This window comes from Carex rostrata, chromosome 32 (genome assembly GCF_964058835.1).
Source record: "Carex rostrata chromosome 32, lpCarRost1.2, whole genome shotgun sequence".
In the NCBI taxonomy this organism is placed as follows: domain Eukaryota; kingdom Viridiplantae; phylum Streptophyta; class Magnoliopsida; order Poales; family Cyperaceae; genus Carex; species Carex rostrata.
The window spans coordinates 5,194,200-5,207,733 of NC_135949.1; the positions used below are offsets into that span (position 1 = coordinate 5,194,200).

The following is a 13,534-nucleotide window of genomic DNA, read 5'->3' on the forward strand; positions in this document are numbered from 1 at the left end:
TTGGACTCTGAAGAGCGTTTACCTTGACAGTTTGTATTCTCAACCACTTTAAGAAAAGTTAGATTTAAAGGATAAAAATGTTGGATCAATTGTATTTATACATAATATAATTATGAATGGTCAACTTTCATAGAATTTATCAATTAAAGTGATCAATTCATATTAAGAACCGTTTGGTAATATGTGTATTAATTAGGGTGTGGTTTGTAAATGTGTAAATCAACATTAGGCAACTTCTAATTATAAGAGTTGAAAAATATAGAATATATAACCGTTTTTGACAATATAATATTGGATTGGCTAATAATATCATATCCAATATTAGAAACCCTCACCCCTTATATAAAGACGGATTAGTCTCAACACCTGGGTATCAAAATCAGAAATCAAATTCAGATTTTTTATCTTCTTTCTGATTTCTCCATCTAAGCAAGAGAGAAAGAAAGAAGAAAAATTAAAAGAATAGAAAATATTAATCACCGTCGCTAGCCACCAGTTGGAGATAATTTGAAATTCAAATTCACGCTTCTCTGGTCTGGTTAGTACTTGGTACTTAATCCCAATTTTGCATTTTTTTGTCTTTCTTTATTCAAGAAATGTTTAAGGAAAGCACCGTAACTATGCCATATTATTATATAAACAACCAATTAAGCAATTACAAATCAAAAAGTTACTGTACCTATTCGTGTGTGTTTATCTAGGGTTTCAAGTGGTTGGGGTTTTGTGCAAAACAGTACATGTGTCCAAGATTTATGGTACTTATTTTGCTCTAACCACATGATTTATTGAATAATTCCAAATCTTATAGTCTGGAATCCATCTTGTATATGGATATTATTTTCGTTAGATCATTCTGTATATTGCATTCTTTGCTCTAGGTCCAATTATTTGTCTTGTGTTCTTAATTAATCCAGTGGTTGAAATTGTGAAGGTTTTGTTGCTTTTCTAATACATGATAGCAAATATTAGTGGTCCAGTATGCTTAATTCAACCAACAAATTAACCCAAAATAACACAAATTATGTTTCTTACTTTGACCATAATTTCCTCATTAGCACCTTCTTCTTTTGGTCAGATGGCGTCTTTACAAGATAGTCTGACCAGATTTAAGCAACAGCAAGTGAAATGCCAGTCAACCCTGAAAAACATATCTCGTGCTGCTCCATCATCCAATGGAAAAGCTGCACAACAGCCACCACAAAAAAGGCCACGCATAGCAACAGCCATCTTCCATGGTAAAACAGGATGTTCCAGCTGTGAAATTCTCGAACGACACTGAGAGATTACAACGTATTAACACAATTCAGAAGTCTTCCCATGGGAGGAGAATGAAGCTTGTGATTGACCTACTTTTTGAGGTAAAATGCTTTCCTTATTAGAAACTCTGTACTGTGTTATCTTGGTTTCGAGCAATTGATGGGAGACCCTTCTTTACCAGATACTGGGTTAAGTGACTAGGTATTGTACTGGATCTGTTCCAGTTTCATTATATAGACCAAAATTCCTCAAGTAAGGATCTTGTCCCTTGATATATATTGAGTTTTAGATTTTTCTTATACCTGCCATCAAACCTTGATTGAGTTTCTTAGTAATTAATTTTGTTTCGTTTTCTTTGATTGTACAAACTTTTGGTTTCAGACAAGAAATGCTTTAACCCCCGAGGAAATCTATAATGGCTGTTATGTCAACATTCATGACAATAAGAATGAGATACATGATAGCCTAAGGAATAATCCCAAGGTATTCTTTGACGGAAAGCGCTTCTCGTATAAGGTAATTTTTTTATCTTCCTTTTCTTTGGGTAGTTTTTTTGTACACTGTGCTTTTTTTATACTATGCTTAATTTTTTGTCAGTATACTATTGTACCAGGCAATATTTTGTTTTACTTTGATGTGGTGCGAGGTACTGACAATCAATTGAATTTTTTTTTGAGCTTTTTGACCAACTATATGTTACATTTTGATTTTGTTATTGGGAATTCTGTGCAGTCCAAGCATGACTTGAAAGGGAAAGATGACTTGCTTTGTCTGATAAGGCGTAATGTAGAAGGGCTCCCAGTTGTCGATGTTAAAGATTCCTATACATCTGTCATGGAAGACTTAATGGTACTTTTTTTTTTTTTTAAATCACTATACTTGGTTGGGTATATCAATTATTTTCTTCTTCTTGCAATTAGATAGTTCTTCACTTTTGCAAATGATGCCGTCATCTTCGCATATTTTGAACTTAAAACCAAACATATTTGGGTTTCAAGTGATCATGATTGTTGAAATTAGGGTTAAGCAAACAAACTGCAGATATGCTCAGTTTAATTTTAGTTGAGCTATCTATACTTTTGTTTTATTAGTAGCAATCTATACTTTTTGTTTGGGAACATTGCACACATATTTTGTAACCAACATCTACATACGCTCAGCTTCAATTTAGTTGAGCAATCAGCTTTAGGAAAAATGAGAGTGTATGAAACTATGAATTCATATCACCGGAGGTAACAAAAGTTTTGAGTTTAGATCCGCACCGTCCAATCTGCTTTGGTACGAATATTAAAGGGGCCCCGTGCATTCTAATTCAGGCCGAATTGGCTCAGATTTTGATTGGATGGGCCGGTTCTAAACTGAAAATTTATGTTACCACAGAGGATGTGGACTCGCTCAGTTTATATAGCCAGGGGGAAGGAGACTCCTTATAATGAGAATGTATATACTTTTTCCATCAGAGTAATATACAGTTTAATTTTATTTAAAGATAATCCAAAATTATTTAGTCATGATATGAGTTGTTTAATAAACTGAAGTTTTGGGTGTAATTGCTAAAAGGACTCAAGTCTATGTTTTTTGGTAGCTTGTGTAAACTTTGACAAAATGTACCAGTACAAAGACAAGTTTCAGACCATTGAAAAAAAGTTTTGGTGGCCTTGGAGTTGGAACAATGCCAATCATCATTCCTTTCATTCTATATACGCCACATTCAATTTAGAGCGAGGCTTTGGTACTATGCATAGCGCATAATTGTCTGTACTATGGATCAATATCTCCATTTTCAATGTTCACATAATCGATCCGAACCGTTCAACGTGATATCCATATAAAAATGTACTTGTAAATCAAACTTTATATTTTTTAGAAACTTTTACTATTTCTTTAAGTAGAAAATCACTTAATCTAAATAATTCTAGACCATTCAAAAGCAGTGATTTTCTACCTATATAAAAAATTTGAAAAAAATTATAAAAATGAAAAATTTAGTTTGCAAATATATTTTCATATGGAGATCATATTGAACGGTTCAGATCAACTATTTGAACTTTGAAAACGAAGATATTGATCTATAGTACGAACTGATCCGCACTATGCATAGTACCATAGCCCCGCTCTTCAATTTAATCAATCTCTTAACATTGGTCTGAGTTGTCGAGACTCGAGAACCTCATCAACACTTTATGTAGGCTCTGAAGGCTGAGAATCTCGTATGGATGGGCACCAACATTGATTCAGAAGAGAACATAGTGTACCCCAACAACCCGAAGATTGTTATCAGAGTAGACAACGACGTCAAACAGACATATTTTGCAACCAACCTGCCCCGCGACTTCATTGACTTAGAGAAGGAGCTGCTTAAGGTGGGCATGAAGCCAGTGACCAAGACAGCTGAGAGGCGGGCCAAAGCCGAGTTGAGCAGTGTGTCCCTCTCCAAATCTGAGGGCAAGAAGAAAAAGCACGGCAGGAAACTGAATGTGCGCAACATTACCAATGCGCACCTGCCGGAACTTTTTCAATATTTTAACCAGTAATATGTTCTTTTGAAAGTTGGGGGTTTTTTTGTTTCTCTTTTTGGTGTTTGAGGAAGGATCTTGTTAGTCTGTAAAGATAGACTGAATTTAGGAATTTACCGATTTTCCAGTGGCTTTAGCATTTTAAAATGAAGATTGCTTTTTGTAGTTAATTTACCCTGCTGTTGAAAAGCAACTAATTTGACTCTGGATGAAAATTCTCTAATTGTAAGATTGCAGGAGTGTCAGACATCCAACAATATCTTCCTGTACAATGTTTGGTAAAAAAAATTTGATCTTTAGGGGTACATTGATTATGTGAATTTGAATCCTTTTTAGCTTCTGTCTTGACAGTTTCACAGACAAAAATAATACAATCAACACAATATAATCAATCACGTGAATCAATTTATTTTAAACAACAATCAAATATGAATAATTTAAGTAGGCATAAAATTGGTGATGAATACCAACACATATGTATGAATTACCAAATTCAGTTCCATACAAAAGATGTGATATTGTCTTCATGAAATTTAGATATGTGTGATACTGCTTATTTATAAAGCTACAATATTTTATAATTGTTCAATCAGAAAAAGATGATTTTCAGATCATTTCTTTGATAATATCTAATGGAAGATCATTGCATCTTTCCATATTTTGTAATTGGAGATCAGAGAGAATCAAAAAAATGTATTACAGTCCTCATCTCATCTAAAGAAAGCTATTTCATCTAAAAATTCTAGACCAATCAGAAATAGTGATTTTCTACCGATATATAAAATTAGAAAAAAGCTTCTAAATATGAAACTTTAGTCTGCGAATATATTTTCATACGGAGATCATATCAAACAGTAGATCAATTATTTAAACTTTGAAAACAAAGATATTGATCTATAGTATGAACCAATCCGTGATGTGCAAAGTACCATAGCCTCACTCTTCAATTTAATCAATCTCTTAACATTGATCTGAATTGAAGAACATGTAAATTGAATGTGCGCAGAATTGCAGGGACTTTAGCATTTTAAAATGAAGATTGTTTTATGTAGTTGATATACTCTGCTGTTAAACAAACAATTAATTTGACCTCGGATGAAAGTTCTCCAATTATTGGATTCCAAGAAAATATTGACTGTGGTTACATATCGTTCATCAGTCGTACTGAGTTTTGTATGGTCTCAATTTTATTTGGAACTACAGTGAAATAAAATTTGTTCTACAATAAACTGCAGGAAGTATGTCAGAATTATAATTTGTACAGTTGGTTGACTGAACACTAAAGCCATAGTATATCCAAGGACTGAAAATACATTTTTTTCTTTTTCTTTTTCCATCTTTTCTGTACTGAGGAGATGAATTAATTATAAAAGTTCACAGGACCCATAAAAATAAAACAAATCACAGGGAATTGTGAGAAATAACTGAGTACTCAAAAAATTACACAAAGTAGTTTATTATTACAATAGATAAAAGTATCAAACAGCAGACATGTCCTAAAAGATAAAACATTCTAGTCACAGTGTACAAATAGAAATCCACAAGCATACACCACAATTTATATATGTATATCAATATGCCATTAATTGTCCGAATTAATTAACCAGATATTTCAATAGCCTTCACCTGAGGCTTCTTCACCTCTTCCTTAGGCACAGTCACAGTAAGCACCCCATTCTCCATGGTAGCTTTGACTTGCTCAACCTTTGCATTCTCAGGCAACCTGAACCGCCTCAAAAACTTGCCGCTGCTGCGTTCGACACAGTGCCACCTGTCATTCTTCTCTTCCTTCTCTCTGCTACGCTCTCCGCTTATTTTCAACACATTTCCTTCCTCCATTTCGACCTTCACCTCCTCCTTCCTGACACCCGGGAGATCGGCTTTGAACACATGCGCTTCTGGCGTCTCCTTCCAATCAATGCGTGTATCGGCAAAAGATGTCTCATTGAACGGGGCAATGGCCGAGGGATTAAAGACAGGACACCGCTGCAATGCATTCCAGAGGTCGACCGAGAAAGGATCGAAAGTGTTGTTGCTCCTAACAATCGACATTTTAGTTGGTATTATTTGAACAAATCAAGAATATACAAGGAATTAAGTTGTGTAACGTTTTCTCTAGGTTAATTTGGAATTTCTCTTGGTGATGCTCTCTGCCTAACTTGGTTGCTAAATATATAGCATGGTTTGTTAATATAGTCAAACTTCTATTTAAAGTAAATAGAATACTTAAATCTATAAGAAAAATGTTAGTCAGTAATATGAGTTAAACTTTTAAAGAGCCAATTAAATATAAAAAGTAAGATATCTTATCTACTAAAAAGGAAAATCAGCTCGACCTATACAAATCTGTAAAAGAATGTTGAACTTTGGAAGTATACCTTTTCACTAGATCTTCTAGGAAGCTTTCAGCAGTATCCTCTAATGTTCTGGATTCTTCTGTCGATACGAGTCTCTCAGCAACCCACATCCGAAATAATTTTTTAGCATCGATTTCATGGTCTTCGGGAAAAGCCGCAAAATACATGAAACATGACTTGAGGACAAATGGCAAGCTAGTGGCAATGATCCCAGTACATTCTCTCCCATCAATACCCCAGTTCATAGTTTGCAACATTTTACTCCAAATAGCATAATTGGCATCTTTGTTTAATAATAAACCTCCCAAAACTAGCAATGCAAGGGGTAATCCACTACATTTTTTAACATATTGTTTTCCAACCTCATACAGTTCATCGGGATACCCTTCAATTAAATCTCGATTAGGCAGAGCCTTCTTAAACAAAAGTTCTAGGCTCGATTCCTCACTTAAATATGAAAGTTTATATGGTTCAGCATTATCAACAGTGTTTTGGATACTTGTAGTTACAATTACTCTACCTCCAATCCCCACATCAGGTAGCACGGGGGGCCTAACCGGTAGCCTCAGCCGCTCTCCACTGCCTTCACCCAAAGTGTGGATTCCATATTTCACTCTACTTTCATTGATCACCTGAATCCTTTCCAGGATCTTATTCATCTCAACGGCAAGGTTGTGCAAAGCCGGGAGCTTTTTGGGCTTCCTCCACATCCTTTTAGCAGCCTCAATAATTCGAGAACATCTACTTCGGAGCTCTCTTGGAGGGTTCTCGGAAGCCTTCAAGAAAGAGGCATTGTTTATAACATTTTCTATGTCATAAGCAATATCACTGACCTCTTTAACCCAAAGCTTTTCCCTCTCATTTACAATCTGCTTCATGTCAGCATCTTTGAGAAATGCTTTAATCCAACCGAGCTCACGACTCAGTGTCTCCACTTGCTCGCCAACGCCGTGTATTAGTAAAAACTCCTTAACAGCAGCATCTGATAGCTTCTCCAAAACGAAACTAACTATACCCTCGGCCATCTTTCAAACCAATTTATTGCCGATTTATTCTCGTTCGCGAGTGATGTATAGACAAACGGTAAAATCTAAGCTGAATTGAAACAAATCGGGAAAGAAATGGGGAAGATTGAAAGAAAGCGTGTTTATTTAGCAATACTATGGTAAGAGGTTTGCAATTTTTAGATATGAAACAGATCGAGAAAGATAGAAAAGGGCAAGACTTTGATAAGACCGAAAGAGTAAAGTGGGGGTTAAGTGGAACGCGGAGCAGAGAGGTTTGAATTCGTTTCCTCTGAGATATCTCAAACTTTGCGTGACTTTATGGAAAATCCCAACCGTTTAAATACGTTCTGCACGAATCTCAAAGCACACATAACACTGACCCCCTACACCACCTCCGAATAGGCACCGGACACGTCGGTCACGCATAAGTTGAGATATCTCAGAGGATACGCACTCGAGAGGTTTGCTATCATAAATTTAGGCCTAGCTAGTGGAAATGTGGAATCCAGTTGGCCTATTTATTTAATTTTTTAACCTTAAAAATAATGCACCGTGAGAAACATTGAACGAACCTATGCATGCTTGCAAGGTCCATGCATTTATTTTTACTAAAGTAGGCTGTCGTGGTAGCTTTAAGAGCTTATGAAAATGTGAGGTAAATTTTGTTAGTTATGATTTCCACTCATCAATCAACCGTTTTTAATGTCAGTGAGAATGAATGCCTTAGCGACACGGATGATAATATTTCTATATTTGTCATATGCATGATTAATTTAAATAAGTAAAACCATTAAATTTCCATTCCATTTTCCTAATGGGAGATTGCAGAAGTTATTTTACAAAGTGGGAGGTCATATCACAATAGTTTATTATTTTCCAAATTCAGAGCATACTAGGGGAATGTTTTTTTGGTAGTAATTAATAGAAAAGAAGAGAGGGAAACAAAAAAGTTAGAATCGGTATGAACAGTACCGATCTAAACTTTGCAAGAAAAAAAAAGTTAGGATCAGTATAAACAGTACCGATCTTATTATCCATATAAGAAAAGATGTACTCTTTCTATTTCTCTCTCTTCTTTTCTATTAATTACTATCAATAAAAACTTCCCGCATACTAGCGTGATAAGCCTCAATTATATATACTTTCGGTTAGGGTTTTACGTCTAAAACTGCACCAAATCTCTTGTATTTTAGCTTAGTTTAACATAGAATATACCAAAGAACCAAGTTACTGCCTTTGCCTTGTTTAAATTGCAGAAATCGAGCAAAATGAGCAATTCTGTGGGTGTTTGTGTGGTCTGTAGGAATTCTGTACGGGCCACACAAAATAAATTCAAGCCAAAAATAAAATTCGTAATTTATCAAGTTTTCTCCTTTCAAAACAGAGAGTTGTGCGGGCCTTTGTGCGACCTTAAGGAATTTTGTGTGGGTCACAAAATCCTGCATGATCTCCGGCCAATTCTCCATTCTATGCAGGCCGCAAGAAATTTGCACTGGCCGCAGAGAATTTGTGAAGGCCGCACAAGAGGCTGCACGAATGCCAGTCTGGCCTGATTTCACCATATCTCTTCAGATTTCCTTCCAGATTTCGGGGGATTGTTTCCCAAGGCACAAAAATAGCTATATATTGGCAAGGAGACACAAAGGGAAGATATCTTTCAACTTAGCTTTTATTCTACACATCTTTCCACATCTTTCCACATCTTTTCTATATTCCCCAAGTGATTAAAGGCGATTGGAGTGAAGGATTGAAGGATTGAAGGTTTTCTCGAGCGAGCAAAGGTGAAGACAAGGGGCAGCGAGCGAAGAGCTTGGTGTTTTCTATTCTCTTTTTTCTTTTCCTTAGTTTTAATCATATTTACTCTTGTATTTCTTTTGGATGTTAGCTGTCACACCCCAAATCCACCGGGTCTGACAGCCTGCCGCGTGTATAAATCAGGCGTCACATATACACGCAAGGCAGTGGATCTTTTATATGCATTACCAATATCCTCACTCGCTGCGTCCGCATAAAATAACCTGAAAATAATCGGGAGGGTGGGGGTGAGAATAAATCCTCAGTGCGAATTTGCCACATATGAATTATTGGACTTGCAATCAAACTCTATATTCAACAATGAAACTCAAACAATAACAATGCAAACAGATATATATAATCATAAATCACAGAATGCCACTACTCGACAACAGTTAATCAACCTGAAACACAGTTTACGGAATTTCCAAGATGGTTTTCAACACACAACATATATTTTGGCTTAACTCGATTCCTAACTCAGTTCAATTGGGCTTGTAGCAATTACAGATGTTCTCTCGAGCTGAACCGTTATCAAACCCACATCTGTAGGGTTACAGACGCCTATAGATGGCCAACCGCTGGACCCTTTATCAGACACCCATCTGCAATTGCTGTTTGGCTTAACCATTTCTTAAGGTCCGGTTTACAAGTCACCAATACAGGTCAACTTGACACAAATGCAAACACACGGAATCAAAGTTACCTATACAGGTCAACTTTGCTAAATCTCAAGCAAATATATATATCAAAGCCACACATATAGGTCAGTCTCGCAAAATCATAACAGGTCAAACGCATAAGTCAGCAGCGTCACCCTATCCAGCCACCTAAACAGGTCGGTCTGGCAAATTCTAACAGGTCAAACGCATAAGTCAGCAGCGTCACCCTATCCAGCCACCTAAATAGGTCGGTCTGGCAAATTCTAACAGGTCAAACGTATAAGTCAGCAGCGTCACCCTATCCAGCCACCTAAACAGGTCGGTCTGGCAAATTCTAACAGGTCAAACGCATAAGTCAGCAGCGTCACCCTATCCAGCCACCTAAACAGGTCGGCCTGGCAAATTCATAAACACAGGTCAACGGATAGGTCACCGTTACCTTATCCAGCCACCTAAACAGGTCGGCCTGGCGGATTCATTCACATCAAGAACAATTAATAGAACTAATCAAATAATAACCATACCAACATGCCAAGTAATCTTAACCAAACAATTCAAATCATTCTCAGTTATGCAAGAATCAATCTACAACATAAATTCCAAAATATGCAATAATTAATCATTCAACATGACAAACGAATAAACAGTTTAATTCCTGAAAATAAAGTATCAAACAAGTCCAAGAATCTCGCACCTTATTATGACGAGCGTACCGCTTAATTACGGATCGGGCGTCTCGAATTACCTCGCGATATCTGGCTCGACTGAGCCTACACCTATATTATACGATTACTTGGTTTAGTTCGGTTACATTCTCAAACTTAAATTCCGAAAGCCGTATTTTAATTCGTCAATTCTTTTATACCTTTTTGGCTCATTTATAATCATTTTAATTCAATTCAATTTAATTAAAAGCCCATAATTTAGCAAGGGTTTAAGCCGCTAATTTACAATTCACAATTTACTCCAAGTCCATTTATAACATTTCTAATGCGTAGGCCGGTCATTAATTCAAAACCTCACATTTTCACATTTAGGCTATTAATTTATACTACTCTACATAAGGCCTTATATTTTACAATTCATACCCCTTATTTTTATAAAAATTCCCAAGGCTTGTATTTTGCACAAAACAACCCTCAATTTAATTTATTTACATTTTTGGTCCCTGTCAAGTCAAGGGCTGGTACACACAAAATCAGCACCATTCAACAACACACCATCCACATACACATTATCAATACAGAACCAGCAAAACAGGTCAGAACAGCCTCAACAAGGCACACACCAGAACAACAACAAGGCAGCACCTTTGCCGGGAAAATCAACAACCCGAGCAAAGGTGAAATTAACTACAATTCCGTTTAATTAATACAAATCACAATGGTCATATATTTTACAATTCCTACCATAAAAAAAATCATTTTTGCAATATAACCCCTTACACTTAATTTATTCGAACAAATCGATCGAGTCGGGAAAATCAACAACCCGTACTCGAAAACTAGCAATTTCACATCCTACGACATTAATCGGTTCATCCGGACACAATTCAAGAAGTTTATAATTTATTTTAGAAATTAACCGAAAGAGAGGATGTCAAGAGAAGTGATCGGTTCCGAGGGTTTCGCCTCGCCTCGCGGCCATCTCACTCGAGCACAAGCAAGCACCATAGCAGCACCAAGGTAGCACCGGGACAGCACCAAGCCGAACCCTAATTTCTAGGGTTTTGGATCCTAGGTGGGTTTCTGGCGGGTCTGGGGGGTCTGGCGGGTCTGACGGGTCAGACCGAGAAGAGAAGGAGAGGGATGGGACTGGGGCGCGGCGCGGCTCGCCGGCGACGGAGGAGGGAAGAGGGGGGCGGAGCCCCTCTGTTTTTTTTTTCTTTCTTTGGCATAGAAGAGAAAGGGATGGTTTAGGGATGGGTCACGGACAGAGACAGAGGAGGAGAGGAAAGAAATAGAGAGGTTTTATTAATTGATGCTTCAAGATTCGTGCTACAAGGTTTGAATGGTTGAGACTTTCCAAAAGAAACAAAGTTTAATTAATTGATACATATAGGGTGCGAATTCAATCCGACGAAAATCAAAAGTTATAAATTTTCAATTACCTTTGTTATAAGTTTTTCTTCTAAATGAGTTCCAAAGTTTAATAATTCATATCATGTAATTATCCACAAATCATTCCTTCATTTCATGACTCGAATCGAGGCTTCATAAAATTTCCATAATGTCGTACGAATATTTTCAAGTGTTGATAATTAAATTTTAGAACCCGAAAAATTTGATACCAAATAGTGTATATATAAATATCAAATCAAATATCTAAAATTCATAATTGAATGAAATTCGTAAGTTTTATATTAATCTTATTGGTACAATAATTTTGTATATTTATTCTCCTAATTAGAACTCAATACAACTATTTATTTTATGTTTTAACCCTATAATTTTAATGTACATAATTTTATGATTCATTTATATTTCGAAATTTTAGTTTCGTTTTAGTCGGTCAGAAAATCTCTGAACGATCGTTAAGTTAATTAAACTTTTTATTTAAGCCAATTGATCGATTTATCAATTTAATCATGTTTTAAAATTTCAGAATGTAACATTAGCGCACCCATGAGAGGCTAGATTTCTTCTCTAGGGGCTTAGGCTTTAAACATGAATTTGTGTTAAAATCTACCTTAGTTGGATATTTTTCTCTATGATGATTGTTTGCTTGCATGTTTGTTCTTGTTGATTTTATAATTCACGTGCTTGTATGATTTGTGTGCTTGTTAATTAGCGTCCCGTTTAGGTCTAACAAACTTAAAGTACTAGGATCAAATAATTGATGGTACCAAATTGTATACATGAATAACCTTAGGATTAAGATTAGAAATGACCAAATCTATTTCTTAGTCCGGAACCACAAGAAACAAATGTTGAATTGAGGTGAAGGACTTAATCGTGAAGCCTCATATTTGATTGGGACCCCTAGAATTGAATCAAATATTGGTATGAAGGACTTAATCGTGAAGTATTGATATTTAGGGATAAACTAGGCTCACTTGTGCTTATGGTTTAGATAGCTAGGGTGAAGGACTTAATCGTGAAATCCGAATTATCTAGGCATGTCATTAATTCACGAAAGTGACTCTTTTTGATATTTAAGGCTTAGAAACCCCATAATTGCAAACATAAATTTAGAAACTAACTAAGTGTTGATTTGACCAAGTGATTGTATGCCGAAAGCCCCTAGACTTCCATCTCATTAAATCACAAAACTCTTTTTATTTGTTTGTTTAAATTGCTTTGTTTACTTTTAGACTCTTATTCGGGTATTGAACCCACAAACCAATTTTCAAACAAACCCCCCCATTTACTTTTATTGCACTGTTTTAAAATTAATTAATTTAGTAAAAAGTAATATTTCCCATTGTCTTTGGATCGATACCTAAACTACTACAAGGATAGGTTGTATGCTTGCAACTAACCTATTATTGTGTACTAAGGTTTTATAAATTTAAAAGTGAAAAAGTGTATTAAATTGACCCATTATCTAATACCTAAAATACACAACATAGCGTAGTAATGCTTTTTGAAAAGGTGTACCAGCAATGCAATATGTGCACATTAGAACCAAGTTATTATTATTCTTGTTGATTGGACATTGCTTTACTAAAGGGAATTTTTTTTTGTAGTAATTAATAGAAAAGAAGAGAGAGAAACATAAAAAGTACATTTTTTTTTTTTATATGAGTAGTAAGATCGGTACTGTTCATATCGATTCTAACTTTTTTTTTTTTTTTTGCAAAGTTTGGATCCGTACTGTTCATACCGATCCTAACTTTTTTTTTTTGAACTTTGATCTGTTTCAAAGTATTGATTCAAACTTTGCAAAATAAAGAAAAAGTTAGGATTGGTATGAACAGTACCGATCTAAACTTTGCAAAA

General features: G+C 35.7%; 2 protein-coding genes and 1 pseudogene across 3 annotated transcripts; 1 reads left to right on the forward strand and 2 right to left on the reverse strand.

The window, feature by feature from the left end:
- Positions 1-442: 442 nt before the first annotated feature.
- LOC144548149 (uncharacterized) lies at positions 443-3,800 on the forward strand (annotated as a pseudogene). Its single transcript, XR_013509261.1, has 5 exons — positions 443-538; positions 1,076-1,358; positions 1,639-1,773; positions 1,990-2,106; positions 3,447-3,800. The product of XR_013509261.1 is annotated as an uncharacterized LOC144548149 (transcript).
- Positions 3,801-5,213: 1,413 nt separating this feature from the next.
- LOC144548017 (16.9 kDa class I heat shock protein 2-like) lies at positions 5,214-5,925 on the reverse strand. Its single transcript, XM_078296705.1, has one exon. The coding sequence runs from the start codon at positions 5,823-5,825 to the stop codon at positions 5,373-5,375; it is 453 nt and encodes a 150-aa protein (XP_078152831.1). The 5' UTR covers positions 5,826-5,925; the 3' UTR covers positions 5,214-5,372.
- Positions 5,926-6,099: 174 nt separating this feature from the next.
- LOC144547840 (putative disease resistance RPP13-like protein 3) lies at positions 6,100-7,155 on the reverse strand. Its single transcript, XM_078296520.1, has one exon. It carries the CDS (start codon positions 7,153-7,155, stop codon positions 6,100-6,102), a length of 1,056 nt encoding a protein of 351 aa, XP_078152646.1.
- Positions 7,156-13,534: the final 6,379 nt, after the last annotated feature.

Coding starts and splice junctions, on each gene's coding strand:
- LOC144548017 (XM_078296705.1), bottom strand. CDS start 5,825: ATGTCGATTGTTAGGAGCAACAACACTTTCGATCCTTTCTCGGTCGAC.
- LOC144547840 (XM_078296520.1), bottom strand. CDS start 7,155: ATGGCCGAGGGTATAGTTAGTTTCGTTTTGGAGAAGCTATCAGATGCT.